The sequence below is a fragment of the Sparus aurata genome, chromosome 10 (assembly GCF_900880675.1).
Source record: "Sparus aurata chromosome 10, fSpaAur1.1, whole genome shotgun sequence".
Lineage (NCBI taxonomy): Eukaryota > Metazoa > Chordata > Actinopteri > Spariformes > Sparidae > Sparus > Sparus aurata.
Window position 1 is genome coordinate 17,054,201 of NC_044196.1, and position 20,709 is coordinate 17,074,909.

The window sequence follows — 20,709 nt, forward strand, 5'->3', positions numbered from 1 at the left end:
GATCAACAAGCTCATGGTATGAAATGACAGCAAGCTGAATTCACAGACTATAACCGGTTTTACACCTACGTACATTTGCCTGCTCTCAGCAGCTGAAGGAAGGTGTGTCTCTGTGTGTGTTAGTGTGAGCTTGCACGTGTGTGTGTCACTAATGGGAATTATTTCAACTATGGACTTTCCACGAATTCACCCACACTAAAAAAAAAAAAGATCAGAATACGTTTTGTTTTCCTGAATGAGAAAGTTTGCTCTTAAATGGTTTAATATAAATGCATTGTGACTCATATAAAGGGTACTTCTGCAGGTGGTGTGTGGGTAGAGCAGCGACTGATGGGTCAATGGGTTTGTTTGATTAATTGCACTGTAAGGAGGAAAGGTGTGTTTCATTGTGTTCAAGTGGTGTTAATCATGTACTTGCTATGTTTATGTAATGGTGTCCAGACTTAAATTGATAAAATAATAGTCTATATTTACTTGATCACACAGAGGAAGTGGTTAATCAGGGCTCAGAGTTAACAAGATAACTCTTGCTTTCTTTGTTCTTCGCAGATTCAAATTAGCTTATTTACATGGCTACAAGGGATATAGCGTTCTATGCATGTACTGTAAACAAGGTTTACAAGGTAAGTATAATAATCCAGGATGTAAAAGGAGAATGTTGTAACCTTGAATAATCTGAATCAGCAAAGTAACTAAAGTTATCAAATAAATGTAAAGGATTGGAAGAAAATGGAAATACTCAAGTGAACTACCTCAAAATTGTACTTAAAGGCGCAATAGGTAAGAATTTTAGTTGAAAAAAGCTCCCGTCCTGGACTGCTAGCTGCATGGCTAACTGTGGTAAACCCAGTTAACAGCCTTTAGCGATTACTCTGACCCGGAAATCAGTTAGCATATTTGCACTTCTGGTTCCGTCATCTCGGAGTCAATGTATTTTTTGTTAAATGCCTGAAATAAGGTCTGTGGTTACGCTATTTACACGTTTTGTTCTATGACATAAAATACATCATTAATTTCCCCCCAACTGAATTATCAAGCACTCGATTAGCGGTTGCTAACAGGTGGCAAAATGAGACCACAGACGTTGTCGAGGACAACGACTTTGATTACAAACCAAATAACTCTTATTTTACAACTTGTACATAGTTCGGTTTATAGAAAACATGTATAGTTTTTGTGTAGTAAACAACAGCAATGTAATCTGCTCATAGCCGAACGTTAGCTTTTTACGTCTCGCAATTTAATTCACGCTTCACAATTTTTACTAGAGATTATTTAGGGCGAAATTTAAATTTAAATTTAAAAACCCCATTAGCTTTATGTGGAGGGGGCTAGGGCGATGCTAACTTCCGGGTGACTAGCCTACAAAGAAATACGTCATGGCCACACCTCTCTGTTGGGATATGGTGTGATATGATATGTGTGTGTGTGTGTTCTTGAATTAAAGTCAAATTAAATGTTAAATTATTAATCAAATGCGTCAAATTCACATGTGTGATACAAGTGAAACTATAATATTCCCATCTAATGTTGAGTATACAACGAAACCAGGCTTGAAACACACAAACACACACACACACACAGCAGCAGCAGCAGCTCGGCTCTCCATTGGCCAGCCTGCCTCTCCGCGCAGCACGTCTCCTCTCTGAAGAGGCGTAGCTCGCTGCTCGCTGCTCATTGTGCGACTTCGGCGAGAGAAATTTCCGCTTCCTGCACCGATAAACACCGACCAACACACGCCGAGCTGCCGTGAAGTTGAGGCGGAGAGAGGTGTGGGGACACAAACACACACACACACGGACCGGCCGCGGGGAGGGGGACTCACCGCCTGTCTACGGTGACTGCGATGTGTCCACTACCGGGCGGCGAGTAGCAGCGGAACGGATCAACTTTCCGCCCGCAGTGTTTTTACGCGTTTGCAGCAGCAGGAGCCTGAAAAAAAAATAAGCTAAAGGAAGCCGGAGGAGGAGGAGGAGGCGCTGAGAAAGGGACAACACACATTCGCACGGAGAAGACAGGCTACTACGGGTATTCCTCCCTCGAGCTCCGCGTGAAAGCCCGTGTTTTCTCCTCGCAGCCTCCAGGATGTCGGAGCGAGGAGGGCTCCCGCGGACTGGGGGCGTCCCCTCGCCGCACATGCAGCCCTCCAAGCCGGTCAGCATCACCTCCAACCGGCCGGTCCACATGAACCTGTACGCCACCTGGGAGGTGGACCGCTCCTCGCCCAGCTGCGTGCCGAGGTATGTGAGGGGGAGAACCGGGGGGGTGCATGACTTCTCATTTTTTTGAATGCTCTGTTGTTGGATGGGAAACGAGCCAGTCTGGTCAGGGTGTTTACACTGGGGAATTTAACACCCACGGGTGCCTATTTGCGAGTCTTATCACCTCATGTGAGAGGATTTGGAGCTGTTGGTGTAATATTAACACACGAGAAGGTCACGTTTAAGAGAATCATTAACATTTTCTCTCCTCTAATTGGGATATTTACCTGTTGTGACCCATTTTTGACCATCTAATAATAATCCTCGCTCAGTAGATGGTGTTATAGATAGGACCAGCGTGCCCTCTGGTTATCTGGCGTACTGATTTGTGTCAGGGCAGCTGCAGCCTTTCCCAGATAGCCTCAGTTGCACCTGATCAATGCAGAAACACATATTGATGAACCCGCTGGGCTGAAGGGCATTTTGTCTCCATATGTGGCACCGCCGTGACATCAAGGCGCTGTGATATACAGGCACAAATGAGTCATTCTTCATCATATGTCTTGCTTGTTGCATTGGCTGTGTGTGTGTGTGTGTGTGTTCAGTGTGGACAATGCAGCAAGGGCACGCCAGGCGAAGACACCTTATCCACCTCAGCTCACTTCCCAAACAAAGACACTCAAGGCAGGCGTCTTTGTTTGACTGAGAGGCAGTAAAAAGGCGAGTCAGCCGGCTGGCGTGTGCTGCTGGTGCGACCTGAGAGGACACACGTTGGATGCGTTTCGCCTGTAGGTGCGCGTCTGTCTCTCCCTCCCTTGTGTTTATGATGCCGTAGTAATAACCGCGGTCATGAGCGCGAGTCAAGGTCAAAGGTTAACCGCCGTGACTGATGTGCCGCTCATGTGATTCACAACCCCGGCTGAGTATACAAGAGCGAGAGCTGCTGATGGATGGAAAAGTAGCGAAGAAAAGACATTTTGTTTGGAGAATTGATTCATTTTTTATTGTTTTAGAAGGAAACACGTCATGTTTCAGTGTTGATCGGTTAAACCAAGCTGGTGAAGCCGTGACTTACCAATACAATTTAATGTAAAGTTCGCCCTTAATGGACAAGTTCCCCCTAAAAATGATAATTCAGTCATTGTGTCCTCACCCAATGGGCAATTTACTGTCTGGTGAAGTTTTGGAGTCCGCAAAATCTTTCTGGAGATTCACAACAAAACTCGGAACAACTGAAGCAGATGGGGACTCGTTTTAAAGCGTAAAAATACACCTTGGGAAAACATAAAATGACTCCATACGGCTCGTCCAGCGTAATCCAAGTCTCCTGAAGCCCGGAGAGGATCCAGATTAGTTTGAAAAGACGTTTTCACAAACTCGGTACACATTCAAGCTTGTGCACCCAGTTCAGGCGTGGTACGTGCTTATGCTTTTAGCTTAGCGACTACAAAAAGATTCAAGCTTAAAAAAAAAGGTGTAAATAACGTCTTTACAGCTGCAGAAATGTTCTGCGGACTACAAAACCTCACCTGACTGTCCATCACCATTTTTTGTGAACTCCCCCTTTAAATTGTATCGTCTTTTCTCGTCCGAAAGACTGAACTGCAGCCCCCTCCAGATGAGCTCAGATGTTCATGTTTGCGGAAAGCAATTAGTGGGAATAATAAAACCTCCTGGTGAAAGCGTCATACCAGGCTCACACGCTGACATCTTAATGCTGCTTTCTCAAACGCTTTGGGGGCTTTACTGGTTCCCGAGCAAAGCCTCAAGGGTACGTTTTTTGCTTCTTAACATTTTGCCGCTGCGTTTGTGTGCAACCGAGCGCACGCCGTGGTGCTTGTGAATAAGTGATGCAGTCCTGGATCTATATTTTGGAAGAGCTGGCATGAATAAAACATCCATTGTTTAGCCTAAATAGCTTCCCCCTGACCTTTTTCCTTTCTGGATTATTACCGTCTTTGTGTTTGCGCGCTAATATCCGCGGCCCATTCTCGAGTATTTTTGGCGTTCCGTGCCTCCAAAATGTGATTTGTGGATGTTTTTTTAAAATTTATTTATTTATTTTCGGGCCTTTTTTCAGCAGCCGTCACGGTCCGTCAAATATCTTCGATTTCACTGCAGTTGCAGCAGCAGAGACACACTCGCAGAGCCAGAAAAAGAGGCGGGGGGGGGGAGGGATGGAGAGAGGATGAGACCGGGAGACAGGAGAAGAAGCGGTGGCTCTGTCATCTACATTTAAATAGGATTTCTCGCAGACAGAGGCAGGAGGAAGGTCTTCAGAAACGTGGGTGACAGCTAATCCGTGGCACCGTCTTCCGCGGCTGGAGGAGAAATTCGGTGTTGATGAAGCTCTGCAGGCAGCCGAGTGTTTGCTTCACGTTGCTTAATCTTTGTTGCTGCAAGAGCGGCTCTGAACTTCCCCTCCTCTCGCCGAGGTGTTGTTGCACTAACCTCTTCCTGCCTACCCAAAAAAAAAAAAAATGCCACTTGTTATGCTGTTTACGCAGCGCTGTGGATTGAATTTACCCCCGGCAGGCACAAACATGCACTCAGTCCCGAGACCCAATTTGTAGCTAAACGTGGAAAAAGACTGAACAAATCAACCCCAGTCTGTTTGTGTCTGTGGCGTTTTTGGTCATATTCAGCGGGGAGTGACAGGAAATATTCAAGGGTGAGAGATGATATCACGTTTTGAGCAGGCATGACTCAAATCTTTTGCAAGTTCACTGCGTGTGTCCTCAAGTAACCAGGGTACCGCAGACACTTGTTTTTGAAGCACAGTCATCTGAAATCAGCTCCACCTTTCCTCCGTGTCCGTCAACGCGGCGTGAGCGCCTCTGGGGTCAATCCTGTTTTCAGCCTTCCTGACCTTCTATTCTATTCTTTACTAGAGCAGAATAAATCATTCCGCTGGCTCCAAACCAGCCCTTTCGCAGCGGCTGTAGAGGGTGATTCCTCTCTCCAACGTCTCGCCTGGTTTCCCAAACGTCATCAACACGCATATATACGGGTGCTTGGCACTATCACCTCCGCTCGCTTCATCGCCTCTCCTCCCTCACCTCGGGGGATGAAACCTTCATTTTCCGGCAGCCAAATAATCCCACCGTCGAGTACAGTATCCGTTCTGCCAGGCTCCGAAAATCCTCACCCGGCTCATATATAGAGGCTGTAGTGAATAAAGATTAGCAGCTCTCAGGTGTATTTAGTGTTACTGTCGGGTGGAATGTCAACGGCGCTCACACCGAAAATGGTTTGGATTCCAGCATCAGGCCGAGTTTAGCTGAGGCCTCCCTCTGCAGTTGCCCTGCGTTAGGTATTCCAGGAATGGGCCCTGTCGCAGAGCTCGCCCCCTTTGCATTATTAAAGGTTTCCTTAAAGAGCTGAGTGGAAAGTCCCATGACTCAGGTCCATCGATGGATGCTAAGCTTCAGTGTAGCTTCCGAGCCTTGAGTGGGGGGGGGGGGGGAGACGCTTAAGATGAAGCTTCATCTACTTCTTCAACGAGTGTTGGGCGCGCTACTTGAAATTGTTCATCAAATACTCGTTGCATGGCATGTGAACCTTCTGTCTGTAATCGTCTATCACACACTAACAACCAATCAGATCAACGGTAGGAGAGCTCCACCAGCTCCATCAAACTCTTACCTAAGCTGGTGGTGAGAAGAGCGAAAACATCTTTTCTATTAATAAGAGCCTCCAGTGATAGTCTTCTCTCTTCTTTTAATGAACGAAATGTTGTCCAGTCCGGATTAAACTGCTGCTATGGCAACATCCGCGCTAACCTCTTCAGGGGCCGCCATTTATTACAAGCTAGCAGTCGCTTCCTGCTGTCGTCACATCTAAAAATGGACTTGTTTTTAAAAATGGGATCCCTTCTCAAAGTATCCCTGCTATGCCACAAGTGTTCAGCTGCTCCAGACAGGATCATATGTTCACAGTAACTTAAAGGATCTAGTCTGTGGATTGAGTATTGGCATAGCATAGCGTAGCATAAAGACTGGAAGCAGAAAGAATTTCTTGAAGATTTTCTATTCCTCATACTCTTATCCAGCGCAGCTCACTGTGATTTCAACTTTGGACTGTATCTGATCTTGTAGATCAGAGAGGACATGACCCTCCCCGGGGAAGTTGTGGGATAAATCGCCGCACAGGATGATTAGAAGAGCATTTCTGTTTTTGAATGTTCTCTAACTTCTTTTCGATTCTGGTTTTCAGCCACTGGATCCTCACATGTAATCAAAGAAACAGCCATGACAAGAGAGCTCCCCTCTCTTGGTTGAGTGGGTTAATGCAGTTGCAACTTGTGTTTATAATCCGGCCATTTCTTTGTATGTTCTACAAAAGAGCATTAGCCCAAAGCCTAGCAATTCACAGCTAAAAATAAACGTTTAAATAAATGAGAACAGCAGGGTCATTGCATTAACAATAAATGCTTATCCACTGGCCTGGTAATGAATACTGTCGGTATGAAGCGGCGCAGTGCAGAAATGCAGGATGTTCTAAATTATACATTGTGCATTTGTTAGACTCGTTTGCCATAATTGCCCTGCTACACAATAGTGGTACGGCACTGTGTCAGCGTTACTTTATCCACCCTGCCCCCTGAACCTCGGCTGCTGAGCGCAACGCAAATGGAAAGAAGCGGAGAGCGCGCCAAAAGGCTATCGCATACATGCACACACACACACACACACACACACACACACACACACACACACACACACACACACACACACACACAGATGGAGTTGTGGTGTTCATTAAGACTTAAGGCTTTGGCTTCCCCCACTTGCCTTGGCGCTGCTCGTTCTTCCGCACAGCCGAGTGGCCGAGAGGTCTGAAGTTTCCTCCGCGGCTCAGAGAGCTGGAGATGAAGGGAGATAGACAGTGAAGTGCAAACCACCTCCTCCTCCACCTCACCCTTGCTTTCCATGATTATTTACTATTTCTGCTACAAGATGGCCAACCACAAGCCTCGGGAGAGAGAGAGGGGAGGTGATGACACCCGTGCCCGACATTGCCTTTTAACTATCTGTTTATCCATTCGCTTTGGAAAGATTAAGGTTTTTTTAATTAGTGTTAGTCATAGAAATGATATTGCAGTTGAAATGGCCAACTGGTAGCAATCGTTGTCTTGTTTCTCTCAGCAGCTTGAAGGCTGGCAGGCTGTAAAAAGAGGGAAAAAAAAAAAAAAAAGCGTGCAGCGAAACCTCTCACCGTGCTTCACAAAGCTGCTAACCCACTAAAAAGGATTTCGCTGGTGTGTCTTTCAGTGCTGTATTGCCGAAACAGTGGCACACATGCTCCTCAATAGACCTCCCTAAGAATAGGATTCGCAACAACATTGTCTGTTTTGGAGGCTTGCAAACAAGTCGAGAGGAAAGTATCAGTTTTGGTGTCAGACTTTGAAGCTTTTATTTGTCGAGCGCTGATTCAAATTCGACCCATCTGGTTGCTTTGGTTGCCGCTCAGACAAATTGTAAATGTTTGTGGCAGTACTGGTCTGAATACAAGACCACAACCCTGTTTTTATAAGTCGTTTGCGATGATGCAAAACACTTGGGGAAAGTTTCCTGAAGATGATACTGCTCCGGTATAGTCATCATCCAATCAAATCTCATGTTTAACTTGTCTTTTCTTTTTCAGCACTAAAACAGGTGTTGGCTGATGTTTTGTTCCCTGGTCCATTTCTGTTGTAAAGACACTTGGATATGCTTTCAATTTGTTTTCACTTGTCCGAAATGTACCTATTTTGTAGTTATTAGACTTTACCTGAGGTGTCAGAACCTCGGAGACTTAAATCCCATACACACCTATTTGCATCTGTCTTTTATCTTCAGTTGTATAACTGCTATAAATTCGTAGCGTAGGATATTGGCATGTGAATGGTCCATCGGTCTCCCCTCAAGCAGCATTTGAACATCATTTGGTCGGCGTTAAGTTTGAAAGGGACACTGAAGTAAAAGATATGAAACCACCGTAACCTTGTCAGTGGCCTTCATGTCAGAATCATATGCTTGCCGGCTGTCTGACTGCGTATGTGCAAGTCTCAAAATAGACGATAAGGAAGTGAGAGGACTCACTCCTTTGCTACTTACATTATTATCTCTGGAAAAAAGTCTAATTCAGAATGTTAGGGCTTGTAAAACAACTTTTAACACCTGTGGATGCAGTCTGGTGAGTTATATGTTCCAGTGTTTCCCACACATATAGTTTACTTGCACAGTGTTTTATGCGTTTATTTATTTGAATCTGTACTTTGCAGGCAAACAGACAGACGGAGAGATGCTCTCTAGTATTACATCCCTCGTGTAAATGCACTGACTGCGATGCGACCTCTCCTACTTTAATGTAGGCCTACAAACGTGTGTGTGCATCTGGTTGTCGTAGTCTTTGGTTTAAATCAGCTGCATAATTGATGACAACTTGCATCACATGCAGCTCACCTGCTATTATGACAACAGAACGGTGGACCTTTTTTAGTTTTTCCTCGGGCTACTTGTAGAAACGTTCCGCCTAGCAACATTAAGGCTAAAAACAACCTTTCATGCAGCACTAGCCCTCACTGATATATTAGAAACAACACTCTTTCAGACATAATTTCCAGGAAAAAAATACCGCCTCGGATTCAGGCCAATGACAGCCACCGTCTGTACTGTACTGTAGAAGCCGGTTTGGATTTTGTAAGAGAAAGGAGCCTCACAGTGATGAGCGGCTATGTGACAAAGTGAGTACAGACAAAGAGAAATCATCCGGCGGGCGGCTGGTTGTCATTTCTCTCACATAGTGTTTCAGAGAGGGATATAGGTAGTGAAGCTGAGCTGTCCTCCTCCTCCTCCTCCTCCCCCTCCTCCTCCTCCTGCTTCTGCCACTGTTGCTGATGTAGTTTAGATTCTGTGGCTGATTGGGGCTATAACACTGCTGTGGTCTGAGGAGGCCTTTGTGAGGTTTGTGTGTGTTTTGGAAAGCTTATGTCTCCTGGCAGCGATGCCCCTGCTGTGGAATCATAGACTCCCATCTGGCAGCTAGCACACAACCACACACACACACACACACACACACACACACACACACACACACCCAGATTTTCATTTCTAAGGTGTAGTGACACCTCTTCACGGCCGATGTCACCGACATATGCCTCGCTTACATCTGATGTGTTATAAACAAGGACGCTGTGGCGCTCAGTTACATAAAAGGACACGCTGTGAGGGAAATCGTGCTGACAACAGGTACATTCGCGCTCACCCTGGACGTTGTGCTGTGACTAGCGTTTCCTACATAATCTCGTCTGAAACGTGCTCAGAGGGAAACACGCGATGGAAAAATTAAAGTCGAAGTCGACGCGCACCTGAGATTTGTTTTGCATTTTGCACATTTTCTAAAGCACCCAGGGAGGATATCACTCGGGGGCATGAACAGCACAACAGCGGCAGCATTTGTGCCTCCGTGCTGCTACTGTATGTCCTCATGTCCATGCAAATAATGCGTGTGCACCGCTGTAATCCTCTCCGGCTCAGGTTACACAGTTTCACCTGTGTGGTGATAACAAGAGCTTGTAATGCACTTAACACAGATTGACCTTGACACGGCGCCTGTGCTTAAGGATTACCGACAATGATTTAATGATATTTATTTATTTTTGTATCAGTTGGCTCAGACTGTTTTTTGTTGACGTTGAAGTATGAGTTATTAATTTGTTTTCTAATTGTTGGCGTTTGAATGTCGTGCTGCTGTATTTGGTGCATTCATGTGTCTTCTCACCATTTAACATTGACCAACGAATGTAATTTCTTTGGTCGTCTGATTGGAAGATATAAACAGCATCCATCTTTGAATAAGGAGCTGTACATTATTCTTGTCTCTACAACTGGATAGTAAGTCAGCGAGACAGCGTGCCGGAGTTCTTCTGTTTGACAGTGATGAGATAATAGTGTTCAAAGACTGACAGCTGCTAAAACCTTTCAATACATAATTATATTTTTGAGCTGTTACACAAGCTAATGCAGTAACGTCGAACCTGGACACTGTCACTGTTTCTAAATCAATAAATGAAAGCAAAGGCTTTTTGTAAAAACAGTCCACATTCTAATGAATTTACTCATTTTGATGTGTGTACAGTAAACGTACAGCTTTCCACGAGACGGTTAGCTTAGCATAAACACAATGAATACTGTTTTATGTTTATGTTTGTGTTTATTCATTTTCTTGCAGAGAGTCAGATGAGTGGATCAGCACTATTCCCATGTTTGTATGCGAAATACGAAGCTAAAGGCAGCGCGCGATTAGCTTAGCTTAGCTTAGCAGAGCCAGGTCAGTTGTTTTCTGCCTGTTTCCAGTCTTTACGCTAAGCTAAGCTAACTGCCTCCTAGTTTCACCCTCATATTTTGTGTGTCCAATGAGTTGTATTGATCGTCTCGTCTTACTCTTGACAACAAAGCTCGAAAAAACCACTTGAAGCGTTTTGAATAGAAAAGTCTTTGACGCCAGAGATGTCGGTTGTATGACGCACGTTCCGACCCTTTCCCCCGAAAGCCAATTTATGTGAGCTTCATACCGGGAGAGATGCCAATTGCGTTGTTGCAGCAACACAAGCGATACTCACAACAGCTGCAGATTGACTTCTAATAAGCATGAAAGTTGAGGATGTGCACAGGATTACCAGGCAATGGGAGGTTATTGAAAGATTAGACATTTAGCTCGGATTTGTTCAAGTGATCTGGTGAGACAAGCGGATCTCATGGAACCATGCGCACGTGTAGTAGGAGTGTAACCTGCGGGGAAACATGCAGTTTAATGTCCAAGTGACTGTTTAAAGTAAAGTTCTGGCTCCCTGCCAGTTAATTCAGATAGGGGCCTGGTCTCGTTAGCCTGGAATAGCTGCCCAAGGGCGTGGCCAAGATGGCTACCGAGTGGCGAGACTTGCACAAAAGAAAGAAAAAAAGCAAAAGAAAACAAAGGGAAACAAAGTCTGCAATTAAGTAAGAGACTCATTCTGTCACTCTGATACTCTTTGCCCAGTATGATGGCCGTATCAATGCAGGAGCCGCTCTGATTGGCCGATAACCAGGAGCCTAATTCGATTGCCCATTCAGAGAGCGGTCTCCGCGGCTGTCCGCTTGCGGTGGTGGACAGCGAGCTCCGATGGCATTGTCTCCCCACCTCGAGCCAAACTGGATTAGGCGGCTGCTTGGCTCGTTAATCTGTAATCGCTTTAATGAAGGGTCAATTATGTTATACGTGTGCACTTGTGCTGCGCGTGACGACAAAAAGAAGATTCCTCTTACGTCCTCCTAATCGAAGGGACTCTCGCACATATTTGATGAAACTTGGACACAGAGAGGAGGCCTGTAAGCAAGCATTTTCCATTTATCTTATCTCCTCTCCCGCTCACACACACACACACACACACACACACACACACACACACACACACACACACACAGACTGTAGGTCACATGCTCAGTCTCGCAGGCCGGACAACAGCCCTGTGCTCTGGATAACAAAGTGCAAACCAGCAACTTACACGATTAGCAAACTTGCCACCGAACAAGCCAACTCGACAAATGTTGCAACATGTGCTCACCCCAATTTGTCACGCACACACACACACACACACACACACACACACACACATACACACACACACACACACACACACACACACTCGTCTTTTTTTTTTTGTTAACATATGTGATAGACTTTGACAGTGTTTGCTGATATATATGTGTGTGTGTGTGTGTGTGTGTGTGTGTGTGTGTGTGTGTGTATGTGTAAAGGTTGATTCTGCCCTCCTTAGGAAGTAGCAGGCCTCAGCTTGTCCTTGCCTGTGGCTGTGGGAAGTAGAGCAAGACGGGAAGAGATAAAGAGAGGGAGGGGAGAGAGAGAGAGAGAGATGATGGAAAGCATGCAGAAAAAGAAAGCCAAAAGAACAAGAGGTCACACACGAGACACCTCTGTCTCTGCCTGGGAGGGTGTGAATTTGTTTTACGTGGGTCGGGGGAATCGGAACACGTTCACGCTGCTGCATTAAGTGGACTGTTGCAATTTTTTTGGCACCTGAATGGGAAGAGAGTCCCTAAACTGACTCCACAAAAGTAATATTCAGGTACTCATGTTTGTTCTGGGCGGCTGCACAGGAAGGCAGATTAAAACACATGCCATCATGAAGAGAAGAGAGACCCAATATCATTTTAAATATGGGAGTAACGGTGCACATTTTCAGATTGTCTCCTCTGGAAGGCATTTATAGTGTTGAACTTGGTTACTCACAGAAAGTGCTGCCAATAGTTATGTAAGGTATCAGAAAAGTGGGTGTCATTGTAAGATTGCTGGTTTTGGAAAGTTACAGAGCCAAAATGGGTGTCAGAAAGGTGAAGGTTAGAAGCTGTTCGACCGGAAAAGGCACTTCCAGCAAGCGTATAGGCCTCTGAACTGTAGGTCACGGCGGCTGACGGATCCCAAAGCTGGGCAAAATGTCGACGTGTGAATTAAGAAAGCTTGTAGGTCGGTCCAACTCGTTTCAACAGAAGAAGCAGGTTCCAACTAAGGCCCGAACAAACGTCTTTCAAGCTGCTTCATATGTCCAGCCAGCGTACAAAGACCGAAAGACTCTACATTCATTATAGCAAAGAGTAAGAAAAACGGCAAATACCCACATTTAAAAAGCTGAAACCAGCAAAAGTTTGACATTTTTTGCTTGAAAAATGACATCAACAATTCACTGATCATCAAAATAGCCACTTTCCTTTGATCGACTAATCGTCGCAGCTCTAGTTCCAAACATTTCAAGCATGTAGAGGTTTTGTTTAAGGCTCAACATTAGCCTAAAAAAGAAGCAGTCCCATTCATTTCAGTAACATTTGCATTGATGCAGTGGGCTGTGGCCAAAAGAAAGTTAAATCCGGCTCTGCTTTCTTGGTTTTAACTTCTTTATTTTTGTGGTTTTGTGTTTTAGAACACAAATACACATGCAAATATCTGGTCACCAGGTGGAATGTAACACAACTCATGTTATCAGTAGCAAGACATGTTGACAAAGGCAGCGCCGACAGGTGAACAGGCTCACTCTGTCCACCCGGTCTGCAAAAGAAATGAACATGATCAATGCTTTGTGTTATTTCTGGCCCCGCTTTTACTACCAAATAACGCAGCATCATCTATAAAAGCAATGCAAATCACAGATGTGCGACCACAAGTTCCTTTCTGACATGAAAGAGGGTCAGCAGTTTATCTCTCCACTGTCGAGGTGAGTGATGAGAATGAACGTTGCTGTGATAATCGTCCAGACTTGTGAAATCCTTCCTCATCACGCTGAAAACTGCTGTTGTGTGCGGCGTCTGACGCCCGTCTGGAATGGGTCGTGGTTAGATAACGTTCGTCTTGCTGAGCGGCAAAGGCGAGTCGGCGTTTGCACAACCTTTTTCTTACTCCGTGCGTTAACATTTCCTCAAGGTATGTAACATTTTAGTCATCCACAGAGGTCCATTTTATGTCCTTCTGCCGTCCACAGCCACCTTCTCGAAGGAAAGAATAGTAGAGATCTCAAGCAGCGGTGTTTTCATCACCTTTCGCTGCTCTTGAATCTGCAGCTTGGCCGCGACCTGTCATCAAACGGGGGCAGGCGTGTTATTTTGTACCGCCACCGGTATGTGTACTTGATCCTCTCGTCTGGCCTCGACTAGATCTCCCGCCACATAGGAGTGTTTTTGTGTTTTAACCCCGTGTGTTCGTGCTCTTAATGTCATGAAAAAAAAAGAACATATATTTGTGTGTGTTCACGACGCGTGCATGGTGTGATTTTCACCGCAGCGGTGTCTTGCCTCACCTTGCTCCTGCGGTAAATGTTATTTTTTCCCCGTGTCTGTTCCCACATTGATTGCTGCTTTTAAGTGTCCTCACCGCGGCACTCGATTCTGGCCCGTCTCACCTGCACATTATGGCAAATAGCGGTTGAGTGTGTGTGTGTGTGTGTGTGCGTGTGTGTGTGCATTGGTTTGTGTGCGCGTCGGTTGTTTGTCCTCGCTGCGTTGTTCACTGCTGCCTTTTTTTTTTCTCTCTTTTTTTTAAGCGGAGTCGTTTTCTTTATGTGTTTGGCAGCCCTCACATCGGCGTCCTGGCTGACCTTGCATTTAAATGGTGCTTGTCTCCCCCCCCCCCTGCGCCGAGTGCAAAACCGTCTCGCCTCACCTCGCGCCTCGCATCGACTAACGCGCATACTGTATGTGTGTATGCGTCCTGACAGGGTGCTCTTGCTTCAGGGGGCCAAGTGTCAGCTCATGACAGCCGGGTGACTGTTGCTCTCTCTGCAGAGGCCGAGCAGAGAAAGGAGGAGGAGGAGGAAGACGAGAGGAGGAACGAAATGGGGAAAGGAGGGAGAGCGAGGGTTCAGAAGTCTTCAGGGCAGCAGAGCAAAGAAAATGAGGGAGCGAAGGGTGACGCTAGCCTGGTTCCAGACCGTCTCAGAGGTTGTCATCGATTTTAAAGTGTCTTGGTTTGAGAAGCGGTCAACGCAATTTGAGCCTTTGGTTGAGCGTTAAAGGTTTAATCTGTCTAATTGTGCCGGTCGGACAAATGGGGACATCTTAAACATGGTTGTCGACAGCAGTTTATGTCTAAAAGCATCTATTTCTCCTCTCTTTTAATCTTCAGATAAAAGCCTGTTCCTTGGAAGAAGATATTGTAAACATTAGAAATAAAGTGGGAGGTCTCAAATTAGGCAGCTAACAACTTCGCTAACTTGGCTAGGTTGCAAACTTAAGCCAACCAGCTTAGCTATCCATGTTTCACCTGTAAGGAAACATTAGCCACCTGTAGAAGGCCTAAACTTGACAATATAATGTTGATAGCAAATGTAATCTTGACCCCTGTGCTCAGGGGTAGAGTCAGCGTCTTGTTATCGGAAGGTCGCTGGTTCGATTCCCCTGGTCTGCATGTCAGAGTGTCCTTGGGCAAGATACTGAACCCCTTCACCAGGACACCTAGTTGCGCGTTATTAATTATTTACGCAGCATCTTTGCATAAACAGCAGCCGATGCGCTGCCTTTTGTCTGTGAACCTGCTCAATTACGCTTAACGTACGCCGGCTAACGTATCTGTAAAACGACATGAGAGCAAATGGGAAATCCGTCTAAAGCGGTCTCTCAGGGCAGAATCAAAGGCCGTGTCGCGCTGAATAATGGAGCGATAACAAAATGGCCCTTCAGACGGAATGTCAAGCGAAGGTAAAAAACCGGGAGACAAAAACGCGCACATCGTGCATGAATCATGAAACGAGACGGGCGGAGGGTGACGAGACGAGGGGGCCCTCCGCTGTGAGGAGTCAAGGAGAAGAAGGGAGGGCGAGATGAGAGCAGGGGGAAGAAAGGATTGAAAATGGGTGGATGAAGGTGAGAGGAAGGGGGGGAGGCTTTGTTAGGGAAAAAAAGGGGAGGACATCAAAGCCGGAGTGATCAGGTGAACGGGTAGGGGAGCAGCTGTGGCACGAGGCGGCGATGCGAGTGCGAGATGTGATCCGATGGAGGAATTAGACTCTGCCACATGCTTCCTTCTACCTCCCCCCCCTCCGCTTTATTCATCTCTCCTGCTTCTTTCCCCCCTTCTTCTTGTCATTTCACCTTCCCCATTTGTCTCCCCTTTATCCCCCTCTCTCCCCACTGAGCTCACGCCGCACAGTTGACGCTGGCTCTAAGCTCTTTTGTCCCGGGTTCTGTCCCAGACTCGTCTATAACTCAACCCTCTGATCCACCGTCCCCCGCCGGCCCCGTTCCTCCCACTGCCACCATTACGCCTCTGCCCCACAGTCACATCTCTCCCCTCATGACCAGCTGTGATGGATCCGCCACCAAGCGCCCCCTCACCTCTGCAGCCATTGTTTCCTGGAGCTAGCCGAGGTGCCATCACGGCTCTCTGAGCGGCTGCAGATCCGCCCACGGTCAATACTTTGGTACCAGCGCGACTGTGATGAACTCTATTTTCAGTCCCTGCTTCGTCATTTTGCAGCAGCTCCACGCTTCGGTGAATGCAAATTGCGAATGCCGTTGTATCTTAATTGTGAGCGCCGTTTTGGCTCCAAGTCTTTGCAATTAGAGCGGCGTTCTTGACCGCGTCAGGCGCGAATAGAGATGTGATGAAAAGGCCCGAGCAGAGGGGGGGGGTGGGAATGAAAGGTAAGCAGAGCACTGGCACGTCGGTGTGCCATTTTTATTGAAATTTAAAGCTCACACTGGCCTTTTTTTAAATTTAGCAACTAGATAGAGAACAAAAGGGTTTTAAAAAGTGTCATTTTGTCTCCTTTGTGTTCAGCCTTGAGGTGTTGTGGTTATTTTCGTCGCACGCTGCTGCCCAAAATACATTCCAGGAAGTCGTCTGAAAGGTGCGATGTGTACTATTCCTGCTTTCACGAGGGACAATATGACTACTTAATTTGCTGCGTGTAGGAGTTGACGCATGTTAGCGACACAAAGAAAATCCTTCAACGCATGCTCGTTCTTGGGGGGGGGGGGGGAATTCTGCATACAGACACAAGGGAGCCGCGTTGTTTCGGTGTCTTGTTTTCGGTGTGGTGCCCTCCCACGCTCGATAAAAGTGGCACAAAAGAAGCGTATGGATGGTCCGAGGTCGCTTTTGTTCAGGCTGAACATAATATCATTGCTGCCATTGTGACGGTGTCGTACTTTTGTAAATTGAAAGGATATGTGATAACCAACTTCCTCTAAGACCTTATCGGCGTGTTTTCTCATTCTGACTCTGTGGTTTTGTGCTTGCCGCATTCTACTTTTCCTTGATTTAATAAAACTCTCATTTCAAGCGGGTATTCGTCAGCTTCGAGGCAGCAATCACCCTTTATATTCTTGGACTCAGGACCTGAAGGAAAGTGTGTTTCGCATGCTGATTGCGCTTTTTGTCCACACTCAGTGCCTTCGCACACATGTATAAAAGTTGGTTCAAGGTCTAGTCAAAACTCTATTCAATATTTGGGTATCTGCGGACAGCACTGGAACGAATGACTTGGGTGGACAGCAGTCTCTGGGAACAATAAGATAATGGCTCAAATTCGTCCAACAAAACCTTTTCTAGATGTGGTAACCAAATATGTTATAAGATCCACATGTCTAAAGCATTTTCTAGTCAACCTGTGCAGACTCTATGGGTGGGAATCTGACTGATGATACTGGAGTTAAATGTATAAAAGTGTAAGTAAAGCGACGTTACACCACGAGGTGCCATGGAGACTTTTCACATTTGTTTTTAGCATCCGTTCTGAGCGATGTAATCGCAAGCGGTCGGCTTCAAAACCCACCAATTCACACCTGCTGCTAAATGCATCTCAACAGGCGTCTTGTTATAAATGCCACTTCACACCTACATCGCTGGAACGAACCCATACGCGAAGGTTAAAGGTGTGAGGTTAGCCGATCGAACAGGTTCGTCTCAAAGTTTAGCATTTTCATATGAGGGAGTCTGGGGATTTTCTCGCCAAAGACAAATGAGAACATGATCGTTACACAGCCATCCCACGAAAGTCCCTGAAAGTCTGAAATGGAACATATCCGTTGATTGTTTCTGCCCTACAGTTGTGTCACTGTTGCTGTTTTTGAAGTGGAAATCACAGTGTGGTGTGAGATGTAGGTACTTTTGGCTGGAAATACAGAAACAATGGTGTTGGAAGTCCCTGCTTTCCCCTGATTTGATCTTTGGCATCAAGTTCGTAAAAAAAAAATCAAACGTAGTGCCATCGAGCATCGTTACGTTTCTGTTGTGCGTTTTGCTTTTGTCTTGAAGGCACCATATGATCTGCATCAACCTGCGTCTTGATCCCCCTCTTTGTGTCACAGATCGACTTCCTGCCACAGGGTGCTACTTATCACCACTGCTGAGTGAAACACTCTCACCCTCGTGTTTTTTTTTTTCCCCCGCGAGCCGTTTGTTCAAAGGGTTACGTAACGGACTGATAAGTGTGTGACTGTGTGGTTGTGCGTTTGTAGCGTGTGATCACCGAGCCTGTTTTTTTTTTTTTTTTTTTTTTTTTTTTAATGCATTTCTCCTCCAGTCCAGATGTAGAGCAGAGCTACATGTCAGTGTGCAGATGGCAACACTAGCCCGAGGGAAACACGCAGCAACACACACACACACTCGTATATATTTCTTTATTTATTCAGCCTCACGAGTGACTTGCCTTTTCTTGCCAACACACCTCTGTAATGTTCGCCTTTCACTCTCTCTCTCTCTCACCTGTTTGCCCTCCGCTGCCTTCCCGTCTCACCCTCTCTCTTGTGTCGTTGCGCCCTGAGAATGCCGTTTGAGGTTTTTTCCCGCTGCAGTTCCTCGGCGCCGAAACCACCGATCTGTCCGGGAAAAACGCTTTTTTTTTCCCGCCCCCGATTGTTGTTTACCTCCCCTCAATTTCTTTTTTTTTTTGAGTTTCTCCAGGGATTTGATTAATGGCTCGCGAGCGCACAAACACGCTCGCTCACACACGTTGCATTTTAACTCTCATCGCCTTCTAAAACGAGGCAGCCGCCGCCCACGTACCAATACGCTCACTAGATAGCTCAGTATAACAACATCAAAATAAAAAAAAAAAATGAAGTGCCCACCCACCTACGTGCAGTCACACGCTCAAATAGCTCCCCTGCTGTGGGCAAGAGCACACAGCGAAGAGCCGTGCCAGGATTCAGTCCTGATGAGCACTGTGGTGAGCAATAGGTCCTCACATACACACATTCATTTATATATTTTCTTCTGCCGCTATGGAGGAATCACTGCTGCTCGGCCTTCACATTTAATATGAGTCACAGCACATAAAACACACTAACCGCCTTTATAGCTGTACGGGAAAGCCACATACTGCAGGCTCACTGATGCATATAGGACATATTGTCCACGAGTCACACACACACACACACACGCCATGTTATGCATTACCTGTAACCTACTTATGCCAATTTACGCTCGCCCACTCTAACTCTTTCTCCCACACACACTCAGCGTGACACGTACACACACGCGCACACACACATGTGCTGGCGGACTCATGTGCTTATTCATCAATGCAAACACACATGCGAGCGTGCGTGGGAGAGGAATCGCAGCAGAAGTCGACATCGGTGCAGGCGGGCCAAAGAGGAAGAGCAGAAGGATGTGTGAGAGAGAGAGTGTGTGTGTTTTGTTTGTGTGTGTGTGTGTGTGTGTGTGTGTGTGTGCCAGCCAAAAAGCATGCTTAGCTGCACAGAGGTCAGAAGTCTCGGCGATCTCGTAAGCTGATTGTGCTGATATTTGGCAGCCTCGAGCCTCTTCGCACATTTGATGCCAGAGGCGTGCAAAGCGCTGGGTCCTTAATGAAGAAAATAAAAACAAAAAACGGGGCACAGCACTTTTAACAATGTGAGTTTCTTTTTATGGTTTTTAGATAAGATGTGCCTCGCTTATAGTCGGCAGCTTTTACATCGTGATTCGGTGCGTTTTTGTTTTTTTTAAGGGGGTTTGCTCGCAGGTTTAGAACCTCGGACGGGGAAGATCTCGATCAGTAATCGTTGGCGCCCGACCCTGAGTGGAATCGGACCGATCCCGACGCATTTTGATCAATAAAGTTGCTAATTGACGGTCTGAAAAGTTGCCTCAGCCGTTAGAAATACGATGGTGGGTGACGCTATGGGGAATGTTGTCCTGCAACACCTGTAAAACCCTTTCGTAGCGATTTATGTCTCTCTTTTTTTTTTTAGACAAATTCTCCAGATTTGTGGCTTTATTCTCTTCTTGACTGTACAGACGGACAGGAAGTGTGTGTGTGTGTGTGTGGGGAGAGAGCAAAACGATGGTCGACGTGCGACAAAAGTCCTGAGCTGGAACTGAAACCGGGGGACGTCCGGCCTTTTTCAGACCACGAAGACGCCACAGTTGTTCTTTTAACTCTCCTCGTGCTGCTGCTGTTTTCACTCACTGTGCCGCAGGTCAAACCATCTCTATATTAGTTAGCAACAAAGAAGATATTGTTATCGTATTAATGGTGCCGGTTATTATTGAATCGTGTATAAAGAAGCCGGAAGACTGTTCGCAGAGAGGCCCTGACGAGCGTCATTAAGTGGAGACGGATGTGAAAGGAGAGAGACGGGACACATAAAGGACAGGCTGGACTGGAATAACACAAAATCAATCCAAATCCTGTGCCGGAGAAAGATAGAAGGAGGCAGTGGATGGGGATCGAACTGAAAAAAATGTTTCAAGAAATGAAATAAAATTAGCGACAAGCGCACCAATTAGACGAATCCTGCGGCTCGGTGCTGCGTTGGAGGGAGAACGGGAGCGTAAGGAGGAGCAGCAGCGCGATGGGACGGACGCGCTATCAGATGTGGCAGACGGAGAGGATGGAGAATCGCGCATCGCCCGGAGGAGAAGCGGACAAAGACCTCAAGAGAAGGGAAAGGGAGCGGGCAAGAGATGAGAGGCAGAAGGAGGGAGACGCTGCTTTTTGTTGGCCGACAGTGGTCGACAGCTTGTGTTACTGGGG

The 20,709-nt window shown here is 46.3% G+C and overlaps 1 protein-coding gene across 4 annotated transcripts in view; it reads left to right on the plus strand.

Moving 5' to 3' along the window:
- The window catches only part of pacs1 (phosphofurin acidic cluster sorting protein 1), a 70,237-nt gene that overhangs the window by 2,953 nt on the left and 46,575 nt on the right, over positions 1-20,709 (plus strand). For 2 of the 4 annotated variants that reach the window (XM_030430696.1, XM_030430697.1), the window contains exon 1: positions 1,628-2,240. The exons of 1 other annotated variant lie outside the window; for it this stretch is intronic. In XM_030430696.1, the coding sequence (XP_030286556.1) occupies positions 2,086-2,240 (155 nt within the window). In that variant the 5' untranslated portion in view covers positions 1,628-2,085. Of the gene's footprint in view, positions 1-1,627; positions 2,241-3,923; positions 3,973-20,709 lie in introns of those variants that run through there. One more of the 4 variants, XM_030430700.1, reaches the window with a different exon arrangement.